At 47.0% G+C, this 16,242-nt stretch overlaps 1 protein-coding gene across 5 annotated transcripts in view; it reads left to right on the top strand.

The window, feature by feature from the left end:
• LOC129714660 (sodium channel protein type 8 subunit alpha-like) overlaps window positions 1-15,245 on the top strand; it is a 138,372-nt gene extending 123,127 nt beyond the window's left edge. For all 5 annotated transcript variants that reach the window (XM_055664393.1, XM_055664388.1, XM_055664390.1 and 2 more), the window contains 6 exons: window positions 464-748; window positions 3,689-3,742; window positions 5,676-5,813; window positions 7,138-7,242; window positions 12,245-12,515; window positions 13,531-15,245. In XM_055664393.1, coding sequence (XP_055520368.1) covers window positions 464-748; window positions 3,689-3,742; window positions 5,676-5,813; window positions 7,138-7,242; window positions 12,245-12,515; window positions 13,531-14,690 — 2,013 coding nt within the window. In that variant the 3' untranslated portion in view covers window positions 14,691-15,245. The remainder of the gene's footprint in view (window positions 1-463; window positions 749-3,688; window positions 3,743-5,675; window positions 5,814-7,137; window positions 7,243-12,244; window positions 12,516-13,530) is intronic.
• The last annotated feature ends 997 nt before the right edge of the window (window positions 15,246-16,242 follow it).

Raw genomic sequence — 16,242 nt, forward strand, 5'->3', positions numbered from 1 at the left:
GTCTTTGTTAAGACTACACATCCAAATGACAATTACTGTATCTCTATGGATTCCTGCATCAATCACGCAAGCAGTTTTGTAACTCAAAACCAAACGCTAAGTAGTACTCGACCCGCGGACTAGGCAACAGCAGCTTAAACCCTGATCTAAGATGGACACAAAATGCTGGAGTAACTCAACGGGACAGGTGGCGTCTCTGGAGAGAAGGAATGGGTGACGTTCTGGGTCAACCAGTCTGAAGAAGGGTCTCGACCCGAGACGTCGCCCATCCCTTCTCTCCAGAGATGCGGCCCGTCCCGCTGGAGTTACTCCAGCACTTTGTGTCTTATCTTCGGTGTAAACCAGCACCTGCGGTCCCTTCCTCACGCACAACCTGATCGAAGATCCCTGTCTTGTGGGCGGGCGGGCGGGCGGGGGCGGAGGGTTTCTCCGCACTGACGCTTGTTCTTTCTGTACCGTGCAGGTCGTGGTCAATGCCTTGGTGGGTGCCATCCCGTCCATCATGAATGTACTGCTGGTGTGTCTCATCTTCTGGCTCATTTTCAGCATAATGGGAGTGAACCTTTTTGCTGGGAAGTATTATTTCTGTTTTAACGAAACCTCAGAATACAGGTTTCTCCCGACTGAAATCAACAACAAGTCTGAATGTGAGGGTCTGATGACCCCGTCTAATGATGAAGTCCGTTGGAAGAATGTGAAGATCAACTTCGACAATGTAGGAGCGGGATACTTAGCTTTGCTGCAAGTGGTGAGTTATTTGCATTTTCGTTGATTGAATGTGAATATTTCCCATCCATTCACACCCATTTTATACAGCATTATACATTGTTTGAAAATGCAACATGTGGGATTACACCCCAGTGGTATGAACATCGACGTCTCCAACTTCAAGTAACGCTTGCTTTCCCCCTCTCTCTCCATCCCCTCCCCCTTCCCAGTTCTCCGACTATTCGTTTTTTTAGATAATTGTATTTATTAGAAGTAGCGTGCATTACAATAATACAAGCCAAAAATAACACCATACGTTTCCTGTCCCACTTCATATTTTAAGCTTTAAAAGGGAGAAAATCAAAGCAAGCGAGATCGGATAGTGAGTGGGGGAAAAAAAGGCCCTTAGACACAAAAAATTCGAAAGAAAAGTTAAGAAGTAAACCATAGGAAAAGAAAAAGAGAAAAAGACAACAGGGCTACCGGAAATATAACAAGTCAATGTTCATGCCACTAGGGTGCAGACTGCCCAGCACTTTTGTCTACCTTCGATTTTCCATACCTTCGATATTAAAAGTTTTAAAAAAACAGATAAAAGGGATATACCAACTCCGACTAATCCAGTGGTTCCCAACGTGGGGCGTACGCCCCACAGGGGGGCAATTTGATTTTTAAGGGGGGCAATTGATGATGTCTGGGTCCACATTTTCGATTTTTATTTTTTCGGATTTTCCATCAGGTAAACATCTGTAGTTTATGTTTCAGATGTTATTTTGAGTAAATATTTTTTTTGGGGTAAAAAAGGTCTTTATTGTGTAGTTTATTACAACCAAGGTATTGGCGTTTTAAGCTTCTTCAGCTGAAACGGAATTCACTTTTTAAATGATAAGAATTATATATCACCACATTGGGGCATCAGGATTTTAGAGGTGATTAGGTGGGGCATGGCCAAAAAAAGGTTGGGAACCACTGATCTAACCTGACCGCACCTGGAGTATCGTGTGCCGTTTTGGTCTCCAAATTTTGAGGAAGGACATTCTTGCTATTGAGGGAAACATAGAAATTAGGTGCAGGAGTAGGCCATTCGGCCCTTCGAGCCTGCACCGCCATTCAATATGATCATGGCTGATCCAACTCAGTATCCCGTACCTGCCTTCTCTCCATACCCCCTGATCCCCTTAGCCACAAGGGCCACATCTAACTCCCTCTTAAATATAGCCAATGAACTGTGTGGCCTCAACTACCCTCTGTGGCAGAGAGTTCCAGAGATTCGCCACTCTCTGTGTGAAAAAAGTTCTTCTCATCTCGGTTTTAAAGGATTTCCCCCTTATCCTTAAGCTGTGACCCCTTGTCCTGGACTTCCCTAACATCGGGAACAATCTTCCTGCATCTAGCCTGTCCAACCCCTTAAGAATTTTGTAAGTTTCTATAAGATCCCCTCTCAATCTTCCTAGAGAGTATAAACCAAGGTCTAATCCAGCCTTCAGGTCCCTGACATCCCAGGAATCAGTCTGGTGAACTTCTCTGCACTCCCTCTATGCAATGATTAGGAGAAAAACTGGACGCAATACTCCAGTGTGGTCTCACCAAGACCCTGTACAACTTAGGCTGAGGGAAGCCCAGCGTAGGTTCGCCAGGTTAATTCCCAGGATGGCGGGACTGTCACATGCTGAGAGAATGGAGCGGCTGTGGGCTTGTACACTCTTGTGAGTTTAGAAGGATGAGAGGGCATCTCATTGAAACATCTAGGACTTACTTATTTATTTATTTAATTTTTTAATTTTGAGCAGAATGAAAGAATGAAAAGCAAGTGTGAAACGGCATACAAAAAAACAAAACAAGAATATTTATAAAGTGTCATAAACAATATCGATATACACATGAAATCGCATGTGTCCTAAAGGGAGCAGGAAGCAGCCAAAGCTTATTAATTCCCACCCCTTATTAAGGGATTATTAAGGGTTTGGACACGCTAGAGGCAGGAAACATGTTCCCGATGTTGGGGGAGTCCAAAACCAGGGGCCACACACAGTTTAAGAATAAGGGGTTGGCCATTTAGAACAGAGATGAAGAAAAACTTTTTCACCCAGAGAGTTGTGAATCTGTGGGATTCTCTGCCTCAGAGGGCGGTGGAGGCCAGTTCTCTGGATGCTTTCAAGAGAGAGCTAGATAGGGCTCTTAAAGATAACGGAGTCAGGGGATATGGGGAGAAGGCAGGAACGGAGTACTGATTGTGGATGATCAGCCATGATCACATTGAATGGCGGTGCTGGCTCGAAGGGCCGAATGGCCTCTACTCCTGCACCTATTGTCTGTCTGTCCCCCCCGATCACATTTTATTTGTTTGCTTCGTTGTCACCTTCTCCTAGCTGTCAATCATCTATTCTATATTTTCCTTGATTCCAATCCCTATTGATGTCCCATTTTCACACCTGACCCTTCCTCATCCCTGTGTCTCCCCCTCCCTTGACTTCCAGTCTGATGAAGGGTCTCACCCATTCCTTCTCTCCAGAGATGCTGCCTGTCCCGCTGAGTTACTCCAGCATGTTGTGTGTCTATGTTGAAATGAACCCTGAGAATGACAGACTTATATTTTTTAACCTGCATCAGGTGGGTATTAGAAGCTGGATTGGGTGTGGAGAGGATTTACGAGGATGTTGCCAGGACTTGAGGGCCTAACCTTTTAGGAAAGGCTGGGCAAGCTAGGACTTTATTCTTTAGAGTTTAAGAAGGAACTGCAGATGCTGGAAAATCGAAGGTAGACAAAAGTGCTGGGCAGTCTGCACCCTAGTGGCATAAACATTGACTTGTTATATTTCCAGTAACCCTTGCTGTCTCCTCCCCCTTCTCAGCTCTCCCTCAGCCCTCGGGCTCCTCCTCTTCCTTTCTCCTTTCTTCTCCCCACCCCCCCTCTTGCGCTTGTAGCGTGTACGAGGTGAATGCGCAACATTAATGACGCTCTTAACGTTACTTCCCCCAGGCCACCTTCAAAGGCTGGATGGATATCATGTACGCTGCCGTTGACTCCCGAAAGGTAAGGGGCAACAAAATGGTGGATCTTCCACTGATCATGAAGGATGTGAAGCATTTATCAGGGACACGTCCTCGCTGCGCCGCTGTTTAGCGGACGACATGAAGGGAATTCTCTCTGCAGTCTCGCAAAGGGACTGTTTCCCTTCTGTGGATACCTTGCGCTTCCACAATGGGGCATGCAGTCATCGCCCTGTGGCGCTGAATGCACATCGGGATGCAGTGGCGCATCACGGCGTGTCTGAGTGAGACTTGAAATGCACCTGCCAGTCCACGGTGGCGCAGCAGGTAGAGTTGCCGCCTCACGGCGCCAGAGACCCGGGTTCCATCCTGACTACGGGTGCTGTCTGTGTGGAGTTTGCACGTTCTCCCCGTGGGTTTTCTCTACGGGTGCTCCGGTCTCCTCCCACACTCCAAAGACTAATTGGCTTGTAAATGTAAATTGTCCCCAGTGTGTGTAGGATAGTGTTAGTGTGCGGGGATCGCTGGTCGGCACGGACTCGGTGGGCCGAAGGGCCTGTTTCCGCGCTGTATCTCTAAACTAGACTAAACTAATCCAGACCCAAGGTTGCCAAGGCCAGTTTAGTTTAGAGATTTAGTTTGATGGCCCTTCGTAGTACAGATGCTGCCTGACCCGCTGAGTTACTCCAGCACTCTGTGAAACGTCACCTATCCATGTTCTCCGTAGATGCCTGACCCACTGAGTTACTCCAGCACTCTGTGAAACGTCACCTATCCATGTTCTCCACAGATGCTGCTGACCCGCTGAGTTACTCCAGCACTCTGTGAAACGTCACCTATCCATGTTCTCCACAGATGCTGCCTGACTCACTGAGTTACTCCAGCACTCTGTGGCGATATTTAGATGGCAATCCACACACTTTGAAGATTGAAGTGCAGGCCATGTCTTCAAAGGTATTTTGTATCAATATTGATATCCACGCACCTCTACCATTGATCCCCTCGTAACTATCCCTCTTACAGGGAGACCCTAGTTCATGGTTAGCAGTGTTAGTGGCATACAAGCCTCCTTTGCCTGCTGTGTATTTCTCTTTAGTGACCTTTTTACATTGCATCGTTCCTGTATTAATCTTCAAATCAATGATCCATTCACTTATTGATTCCATGGCAGTGAATTTAAGGGGGTTGAGATTTTCAGTATTGTTAACGTTCGTTGCTGTTCCTCACAAATGCACTGTCGTTTAGTTCCTGTACCACGCAGCCATCTTTGTTGAAACTCCAGGCCTGTACGCGCTGGAGTTTAGAAGCTCGAGGGGCCGAATGGCCTCCTCCTGCACCTACTGTCTATGTTTCCATGTTTCTATGAGGTTCCCGGAGGTTTTTGTCAGTCTCCACTACCTGCTTCCACTTCCTGCAGAGATAGTCCATGGAAGAAGGGGAATGGGAGAAAGGGTGAGCAGTGAGGAGGGGTGAACTGGACAAGCTAGCTGCAGGAAAAATGTTCCCAATTTTGGGGCGAGTCCAGAACCAGGGGCCACACACAGTCTTCGAATGAAGGGGAGGTCATTTAAGACTGAGGTGAGAAAAAAACTTTTTCACCCAGAGAGTTGTGTGGATTTGTGGAATTCCCTGCCACAGAGGGCAGTGGAGGCCAAGTCACTGGATGGATTTAAGAGAGAGTTATAATGTCCCCGTCCCACTTAGGAAACCTGAACGGAAACCTCTGGAGACTTTGCGCCCCACCCGAGGTTTCCGTGCGGTTCCCGGAGGTTCCCGGAGGTTTTTGTCAGTCTCCACTACCTGCAACCTCCGGCAACCACCTGCAACCTCCGGGAACCGCACGGAAACCTTGGGTGGGGCGCAAAGTCTCCAGAGGTTTCCGTTCAGGTTTCCAAAGTGGGACAGGGGGCATTACTAGCCTAAGACCCCATCTTGGAGAGTGTGACTGTGCTGAAAATCATTTCTTCTTGCTTCAGGTTGAAGAGCAGCCCTTCTACGAAGACAACATCTACATGTACATCTATTTTGTGATCTTCATCATCTTCGGATCATTCTTCACATTAAACCTCTTCATTGGCGTCATCATTGACAACTTCAATCAGCAGAAGAAAAAGATAAGTTTTGCGTGAGACGTTTGAACGAGAACGTTACATTTCTGCTAACGGTTCCTTCCGGCCTTTTTCAAACAGGTCTGAAGAAGGGCCTCGACCCGAAACGTCACCCATCCCTTCTCTCCAGAGACGCTGCCTGTCCCGCTGAGTTACTGCAGCATTTTGTGTCTACGGTGTAAACTAGTATCTGCAGACAAAGGACTCAATCCTCACTACCTATGGTCCTGCTTTGCCAAACTATTGCACCTTCACCACTCAGGTCATCGACTACCGACCTTTTGGCTTTTAGCTCAACGTGGAAGAACCAACCTCCGAATCTTGCCCCAGTGGCGATGATTTGTGTTGGACTCCATGCTGGGAGATTGGACTGCAGGGAACATCACAACTCCGCTTGATCCAAACCTCGTCCCATGTCCCCTCATTCGCCTTGTCCCAACATGGAATCAGAGAGTGATACAGCGTGGAAACAGGCCCTTCGGCCCAACTTGCCCACACCGGCCAACAATGTCCCAGCTGCACTAGTCCCACCTGCCAGCGTTTGGCCCATATCCCTCCAAACCTGTCCTATCCATGTACCAAAACGTTGGGATAGTCCCAGCCTCAACTACCTCCTCTGGCAGCTCGTTCCATACACCCACCACCCTTTGTGTGAAAAAGTCACCCCTCAGATTCCTATTAAATCTTCCCCCCTCAACTCCTCACCATAAACCTATGTCCTCTGGTCCTTGATTCACCCACCACCCTCGAAAAGTGTGGAAAAGGTCCCCCTCGGATTCCTATTAAATCTTTTCCCCATCACCTTGAAGCTATGTCCTCTGGTCCTCGATTCCCCTACTCTGGGCAAGAGACTCTGTGCATCTACCCGATCTATTCCTCTCATGATTTTGTACACCTCTATAAGATCGCCCCTCATCCTCCTGCGCTCCAAGGAGTAGAGTCCCAGCCTGCTCAACCTCTCCCTGTAGCTCACACCCTCTAGTCCTGGCAACATCCTCGTAAATCGTCTCCGAACCCTTTCAAACTTGACAACATCAAAAGTGGATGAGAAAGTGGGATAGCTTTGTGTGAACGGGTGGTGGCTGGTTGGACTCGGTGGGCCGAAGGGCCTGTTTCCATGCTGTACGTCAGAACAAAACTAAATGCCCTGGCACAGCTGTAAATGTCAGGCACTTTTCATCCCAGCTCGTCGCTTAATAACTAGCAGTTGGATAATTACCCAACTAAAGGCACACCAGCCATGGGTGACTGGATTCGCGAGGCGCCATGCGTAGACGTAGGAATGGTCCCATTCTGAAGGTTGTAACCAGTTTTTCTTTGCTCCCTATACTTTGGAGGTCAGGATATCTTCATGACGGAAGAACAAAAGAAATATTACAACGCCATGAAAAAGCTGGGATCCAAGAAGCCCTCGAAACCCATTCCGCGGCCACTGGTGAGTATCAGCCGAGTGCAGCTAATCATAGAAATTAGGTGCAGGAGTAGAGGTCATTCGGCCCTTCGAGCCTGCACTGCCATTCAATATGATCATGGCTGATCATCCAACTCAGCATCCCGTACCTGCCTTCTCTCCATACCCTCTGATCCCCTTAGCCACAAGGGCTACATCTAACTCTCTCTTAAATATAGCCAATGAACTGTGGCCTCAACTACCCTCTGCGGCAGAGAGTTCCAGAGATTCACCACTCTCTGTGTGAAAAAAGTTCTCATCTCGGTTTGAAAGGATTTCCCCCCTTATCCTTAAGCTGTGACCCCTTGTTCTGGACTTCCCCCAACATCGGGAACAATCTTCCTGCATCTAGCCTGTCCAACCCCTTAAGAATTTTGTAAGTTTCTATAAGATCCCCTCTCAATCTCCTAAATTCTAGAGAGTATAAACCAAGTCTATCCAGTCTTTCGTCATAAGACAGTCCTGACATCTAGCCTATGGATGGATTGTGACAGAAACGTACTGGATGAAGTGGATGTGGGGAGGATGTTTCCACTAGTGGGAGAGCCTCGGACCAGAAGGCACAGCCTCGGAATTCAAGCACGTCCCTTCAGGATGGAGATGAGGGGGAATTTCTTCAGCCAGAGGGTGGTGAATCTGTGGAACTCGTTGCCACAGAGGCGGTGGAGGCCACAAGTCAGTGGATATTTTTAAGGCGAAGATTGGCAGATTCTTGATTAGTGTGGGTGTCAGAGGGTAACGGGGAGAATGGTGTTGAGAGGGAGAGATAGATCAGCCACGATTGAATGGCAGAGTACAAGATACAAGATACATTTAATTGTCATTTGGACCCCTTGAGGTCCAAACGAAATGCCGTTTCTGCAGCCATACATTACAAACAAATAGACCCAAGACACAACATCATTTACATAAACATCCATCACATAGCTGTGATGGAAGTCCAAATAAACATCATCTCCACTGCACTTCAATCAGAAGAAAAAGATGGTGATTTTGCCCGTGGCCATTAAAGACGCCGTTTGCGACGAGAACGGGTCTTGGTTCCCCCGGCGCTAACCCGGGCCATTCCAAGCCGCGCGGGGCGGTGATCCCCGCCTTTTTCAAACCCCGCAACTCGGGCGGGGGAAGTCGCCGTTGCGAGAGCCCTGAAAAAGCGGTCTCCCTCCAGGGACCCGCGGGCTCCCGGTGCCGCCGTCCACAGACCCGCAGTAGCAGCCTCCGACTCTCTCCGCAGCAGCAGCAGACAGCAGCGCTCCTCCTGCCGCTCCCCCGCTCGGACTCGAGTTACTGCAGCTCCACGACGGTGTGACGTGTAACCACCCCGTCTCTTCCTGTTGGAGCATCTAACGCCCGACGAAAGGCCGGGGTCTCCCGTGCACTCCTCCCGAGTAGACTTGATGGGCAGAATGGCCGTATTCTGCTGCTTGATATTATGAATTTAGGTCATGATTTATTCTTAATCAAGCACCGGAGATTCTGTGACTGTGACAATTGCAAAATAGATCTTGGCTGCTCGCCGTGTAAACCGAAATGTTATTTCAACTCAATGTTGCACACTTTCTTTGCGACTATTTTTGAGAAAATGAGACACTGTGGTTTGAACTCTCTGGCTGCGGGGATTATTGAGAGGATGTAATGTTCAGGCTGTGGTTTGCTTTGTCAGTTCTCAGGATGGTTTGTTCTGCATGAAATGAATTGTTTCATCTGCAGACCAGGTGCCTGTGTTTTAGACAACTTCACCGAGTTGTGAATTATGTTCAAATTGAGCTTTAAAGCAGCTGGGATTTAGCTGTTCCCACACACTAGGGGTCCATTAACCTATAAACCTATAAGTCTGATCTTCGGAATCAGAGTAATAGAGTGATACAGTGTGGAAACAGGCCCAACTTGCCCACACCGGCCAACATGTCCCAGCTACACTAGTCCCACCTGCCCGCGTTTGGCCCATATCCCTCCAAACCTGTCATAGAAACATAGAAAATAGGTGCAGGATTCGAGGCCATTCGGCCCCTCGAGCCTGCACCATTCGCCATTCAATATGATCATGGCTGATCATCCAACTCAGTATCCCATCCCTGCCTTCTCTCTTTAATAACTCGAAAGTGGATGAGAATTTAATAATAAGAATTTAATAATAAGTGGATGAGAATTTATATAATTCTCTCTCTAAAGATCCCTTTAGCCACAAGGGCCACATCTAACTCCCTCTTAAATATAGCCAATGAACTGTGTGGCCTCAACTACCTTCTATCCATGTACCTGTCTAACTGCTTCTTAAACGTTGGGATAGTCCCAGCCTCAACTACCTCCTCAGGCAGCTCGTTCCATACACCCACCACCCTCTGTGTGGAAAAAGTTACCCCTCAGATTCCTATTCAATCTTTCCCCCTCCCCCCACATTAAGCTTTTGTGGTGAGTTTGACTTGATGTTATTTATGTATGGAATATCTGTCCAGTTTAGTGTACTATTGTACCGTGGAGCAGTGAAAAGCTTCAGTTTGCTTTGTGTCCAGTCTAGGTCAAGTCTATATATAAGAGGAGATTGAGAGGGGATCTTATAGAAACTTACAAAATTCTTAAGGGTTGGACAGGCTAGATGCAGGAAGATTGCTCCCGATGTTGGGGAAGTCCAGGACAAGGGGTCACAGCTTAAGGATAAGGGGGAAATCCTTTAAAACTGAGATGAGAAGAACTTTTTTCACACAGAGAGTGGTGAATCTCTGGAATTCTCTGCCACAGAGGGTAGTCGAGGCCAGTTCATTTGGCTATATTTAAGAGGGAGTTAGATGTGGCCCTTGTGGCTAAGGGGATCAGGGGCTATGGAGAGAAGGCAGGGATGGGATACTGAGTTGGATGATCAGCCATGATCATATTGAATGGCAGTGCAGGCTCGAAGGGCCGAATGGCCTCTACTCCTGCACCTAATTTCTATGTTTCTATAACTACACTCAAGCCACCCACAGGACACGTGTAAAGGGAACAGCATTTAATATTGGTGTTCAATCAAAGATAGTCCGAAGGTAGACAAAAATGCTGGAGAAACTCAGCGGGTGCAGCAGCATCTATGGAGCGAAGGAAATAGGCAACGTTTCGGGCCGAAACCCAGAAGGGTTTCGGCCCAAAACGTTGCCTATTTCCTTCTGAAGAAGGGTTTCGGCCCGAAACGTTGCCTATTTCCTTCGCTCCACATAGATGCTGCTGCACCCGCTGAGTTTCTCCAGCATTTTTGTCTACCTTCGATTTTCCAGCATCTGCACAGTTCCTTCTTAAAGATAGTCCGTGGGTCTCCACTGATGTGGATGGGAGGTCAGGACCGCTCTCTTGTTGGTGAGAGGACGGTTCAGTTGCCTGATAACAGCCGGGAAGAAACTGTCCCCTGAATCTGGAGGTGTGTGTGTGTTTGTTTTCACACTTCTGTACCTCTTGCCCGATGGGAGAGGGGAGACGAGGGAGTGGCCGGGGGGTGAGACTGGTCCTTGATGATGCTGCTGGCCTTGCCGAGGCAGCGTGAGGTGGAGATGGAATGTCCCCTTTGGATACACGCTAGAATTTAGAAGATTGAGGGGGGGGATCTTATAGAAACGTACAAAATTCGTAAGGGGTTGGACAGGCTAGATGCAGGAAGATTGTTCCCGATGTTGGGGAAGTCCAGAACAAGGGGTCACACAGTTTAAGGATAAGGGGGAAATCTTTTAGGACCGAGATGAGGAAAACATTTTTTTTTCACACACAGAGAGTGGTGAATCTGTGGAATTCTCTGCCACAGAAGGTAGTTGAGGCCAGGCTATATTCAAGAGGGAGTTAGATGTGGCCCTTGTGGCTAAAAGGATCAGGGGGTATGGAGAGAAGGCAGGAACAGGATTCTGAGTTGGAAAACTTATACCAGCAGGGAGGGCATTTCCTTTGAGACTCTTCCAGTTCTGCAACCACAAAGAACAGAGGTCTTGGCAAAGTGGTTACAATTGTACGCAACGTATTAAGTTTATTGGCCAAGAATTCACATACAAGGAATTTGCCTTGGTGCTCGGCCCAACATGACATACAGTGACAGTTATGAGTGACTCAGAAAACACTAAACATTAATAATAATGAAACATTAATGATAAAACAACATTGATCAAGCATGTGAACCAACAAAATACCAGATCAAAGGGAGGCTACAGATTTTTTCACACAGAGAGTGGTGAATCTGTGGAACTCTCTGCCACAGAGGGTAGTTGAGGCCAGTTCATTGGCTATATTTAAGAGGGAGGTGGATGTGGCCCTTGTGGCTAAAGGGATCAGGGGGTATGGAGAGAAGGCAGGGACGGGATACTGAGTTGGATGATCAGCCATGATCACATTGAATGGCGAATGGTGCAGGCTCGAAGGGCCGAATGGCCTACTCCTGCACCTAATTTCTATGTTTCTATAACTACACTCAAGCCACCCACAGGACACGCGTAAAGGGAACAGCATTTAATATTGGTGTTCAATCAAAGATAGTCCGAAGGTAGACAAAAATGCTGGAGAAACTCAGCGGGTGCAGCAGCATCTATGTGGAGCGAAGGAAATAGGCAACGTTTCGGGCCGAAACCCTTCTTCAGAAGGAAATAGGCAACGTTTTGGGCCGAAACCCTTCTTCAGAAGGAAATAGGCAACGTTTCGGGCCGAAACCCTTCTTCAGAAGGAAATAGGCAACGTCTCCTTCCTAAAGGACCTCAATTCTGAGTCTGAAGATGGGTCTCGGCCCGAAACGTTGCCTATTTCCTTCGCTCCATAGATGCTGCTGCACCCGCTGAGTTTCTCCAGCATTTTTGTGGTACCTTCGATTTTCCAGCATCTGCACAGTTCCTTCTTAAAGATAGTCCGAGGGTCTCCACTGATGTGGATGGGAAGGGCCGAATGGCCTCTACTCCTGCACCTATTGTCTATGTTTCTATGGATAGCATGCAACTGATATTGTCGTTTATTCTGTCCTTGATTTATCCTGTCTTTTTTGTCGTAGAACATAATCCAGGGCGGAGTCTATGATTTTGTCACTCAGCAAGTTTTTGATATTGTGATCATGATTCTGATCTGCCTGAACATGGTGACAATGATGGTGGAAACTGATGAACAGAGCAAAGACAGTGAAATGATTCTATATTGGATCAATTTTATCTTCATCATTTTTTTCACAAGCGAATGTGTGCTTAAACTCTTTGCCCTAAGGCATTACTATTTCACCATTGGGTGGAATATATTTGATTTTGTGGTTGTGATCCTTTCCATTGTAGGTAAGTGACTGTCTTACCAACACCCTTTCCACCCCCCCCCCCCTCTCCCGACCCATTTCCTTCCCCTTCCACTTGCATTCCTTCACCATTCCGCGCCTTCTATCCTTACCTCGCGCCATTCTGTCTTTTCATCTCCGTCCTCCGTCCCAACGATCTGTAGATTGCAGCCCTCATCCCCTCACCCGCTCGCCGGTATCCACCTATCATTCGCCAGGGTTTCTCCTGCCCACCAAGTATTCACATACAAGGAATTTGCCTTGGTGCTCCGCCCACAAGTAACAACATTCGAAATTCGAAATTCGAAATTCGAAAGGCACGAAATTTCGTTCAGACCGCAAGGTCTGAATGACAATAAAGGAAATTCTATTCATGACACACAGTGACAGTTATGAGTGACTCAGAAAACACTAAACATTAATAATAATGAAACATTAATGATAAAACAACATTGATCAAGCATTCCAGCTTTCCCCCAACCTACCTCCCCCCGCCTACTCCTGCGTCTATTGTCTAAACAAATAAACCACCATCAAAATTAGCTAGCAACATGAAACAGCTCCACATTTTTGCACAAAAAGATTGCACTACCACAGAGAGGGCTGATTGTCTTTTTGAACTAAGAGTCACCTGAACTTTCCGACAACTATATAACCCTTCTGAAGAAGGGTCACGACCCGAAACGTCACCCATTCCTTCTCTCCAGAGATGCTGCCCGTCCCCGCTGAGTTACTCCAGCTTTTTGTGTCTATCCCTTCATTAATCCGCATCAACGCAAAACCTGCTGCCAAAGGCATCTTCGTGTGTGTAACATGCATTGAGGTGCACGCTTCTATCGTGCAGTTTCTAAATCGTTTTGTCCTCGATGAGGAGAAGAGAGAAAATTGGCAAATAGGTTTCCGAAGCTATTTCTGCATGGCCGGCTCCTCCCATTGTTATTTGCCGTGCTATGTTTCAATTGTGAATGCTTGTTTCCCTCAAAGCAGAACTGTTAACACGGTCTCTTCTGTCTCCTTAGGAATGTTCCTGGCTGATATAATTGAAAAATACTTTGTATCACCAACACTTTTCCGAGTTATTCGATTAGCGCGAATTGGCCGTATTTTGCGCCTAATCAAAGGAGCCAAAGGGATCCGAACACTGTTGTTTGCCTTAATGATGTCTCTGCCGGCCTTGTTCAACATTGGCCTCCTGCTCTTTCTGGTCATGTTCATCTTCTCCATCTTTGGAATGTCTAACTTTGCCTACGTCAAGAAGGAAGACGGCATCGATGATATGTTTAACTTTGAGACCTTTGGCAACAGCATGATCTGCCTGTTCCAAGTGACCACGTCGGCCGGTTGGGACGGCTTGCTCTTGCCCATCTTGAACCGCCCGCCAGATTGCGACCTCCACAAGGAGAACCCCGGCACGGCGGTCAAGGGCGACTGCGGCAATCCGTCGGTGGGGATCTTTTTCTTTGTCAGCTACATCATCATCTCCTTTTTGATCGTGGTGAACATGTACATTGCCATCATCCTGGAGAACTTCAGCGTGGCGACGGAGGAGAGCGCAGAACCGCTCAGCGAGGACGACTTTGAGACATTCTATGAGATCTGGGAGAAATTTGACCCGGACGCCACGCAGTTCATCGAGTACAACAAGTTGTCCGACTTCGCCGACACTTTGGAAGCGCCGCTTCGGGTGCCCAAGCCCAACCACATCGAACTCATTGCCATGGACCTGCCGATGGTGAGCGGAGATAGGATTCACTGCCTGGACATCTTGTTTGCGTTTACCAAGCGCGTGCTCGGCGAGAGCGGCGAAATGGACGTGCTGCGGCAGCAGATGGAGGAGCGCTTCGTGGCATCGAACCCCTCCAAGGTGTCCTACGAGCCCATCACCACCACGCTGCGGCGCAAGCACGAGGAGGTGTGCGCCATCATCATCCAGCGGGCGTACCGGGTGCACTTGGCGCGGCGAAAGATCAGCACCAAGGGGCGACTCCCGTACTCCAAGCCCGGGGGCCACGCCAACGAGAACGGCAACACCAACCAAGAGAAGAAGGAAGGGACGCCCTCCACAGCTTCGCTGCCGTCGTACGACAGCGTAACAAAGCCGGAGAAACAGGAGAAGGACCGGAAAGGCAACGACAAAGGCAGAAGCAACCAAAAAGACATCAGGGAATCTAAGTTGTGAAAAAAAATTCCATTTGCAAGCAAATGTTGTTTACAAACTTAAAAAGTATATAGATATATATAAATATATATATATATATCAATGCAGAACAGTGACCCCATTTCTAGAACAAAAAAAAGAACTCTCAGCTAGAGATCTATACCAAACATAACCTGCTTACAATATAAAAATGTTGACAGTAACCTTCCCTTGTCATGATACTGGGACCCTACACAGCGAAAAAGGGATTCAATAAACTCCAACAGGTGATTACTGGATCTAACGTACTTTCGCATTCAATGCAACAAAAAGGACAAAAACAAAATGGCTGCTAGGATCAGTAGATTGCCAATGGGGTCAGACAGACAAATTTTATTTTCTCATTTTAGTTCACTCTTTCCGACAGAAACAAAAAAACAATAGCAAGGTTTGTTTGACCATGCGAAATTATGGCTGCCTCCTTCCATTCTCTGTTCAGCAAATGTAACATTTAGCCCATGCCATTCTTTTTAGTCACGATTTCTTTGTTATATCGGCATATTTTTCTACATGGGCTTCATGTTGTTTGGGAATAAGGGGAGGTACGTGGGGGGGGAGGGTGGGGGGGGGGGGGGGGGGGGGGGGGTTCGGACTGAGGGAGAATTACTCAGGCCGGTTCCAAGAAAAAAAAATTGTGCTTGTTTGATGCATAGAAATGATTTGCATGTTAGCATGCTGTGATCAGAATCCATGCATGTAGTCATAGACCACAGACACAAGTACTTTGTCCACCAGGTGGTTTTTTTGCCTGATGGCTGAGGCAAACCGCTGTTAAGACATACAATATATTGGGGGACAGTCTAATATCATGCCCTTCACAAGTATTTACAAACTCTTTAATGACTCATTCAACCAACCTCAGTAGAAGTAACAATAAACAAGTGTGGGGGGGGGGGGGGGGGGGTTGTGTGTGTTTAATAGCTATTGTTCTAAACAGACGACCATTGTTGCACATAAATTGCTGCTCTCTTTCCTCCTTAAAGGGGAAAATTAAATCCCAAGAATGGCTTTGTTGTATTTAAATTTCAATGTAAACCAAACCTAGGGCTTTAAAGATCGTTCATTTGTAACTTGCAGTATGGATCACCCTCATTTTGCAGAGTAGACATTTTATATGGAGGCAAGGAATGCTGTGTACATGGCAATTTATCTTTGCAGTGCATTTTTTGGGTACTGGATAAAAGGGTAGGTACAGCACCAAGATGTGTATTGATCCAAGTTGATACCGTTTTTTGAATTTCCCAATATCCTTTCACAAACAAAAACAAGCATTGACACCTTCATCAGTGATGGTCTGCAGTTGGCACTTTGATGCATGTTTTTCTTGCTTCTGTAGTCACATATAATGTTTTTTTTCCTCTAATAATCACATTTGTTTTAAAAAAAAAAAAAAATGAATTCAAAAAAAAATAAATCAAGTTTTTCGGCACGACAAGTCACAGTGTTGAATGTCAGTGGCAGAGCTGTGCTAATTCATTTCTTTTTGTTTGTTGTCATCGCCCGCCTGATGACAATCAAATGAAGACATGTTTTC

The sequence above is a fragment of the Leucoraja erinacea genome, chromosome 40, assembly GCF_028641065.1.
Source record: "Leucoraja erinacea ecotype New England chromosome 40, Leri_hhj_1, whole genome shotgun sequence".
In the NCBI taxonomy this organism is placed as follows: Eukaryota; Metazoa; Chordata; class Chondrichthyes; order Rajiformes; family Rajidae; genus Leucoraja; species Leucoraja erinaceus.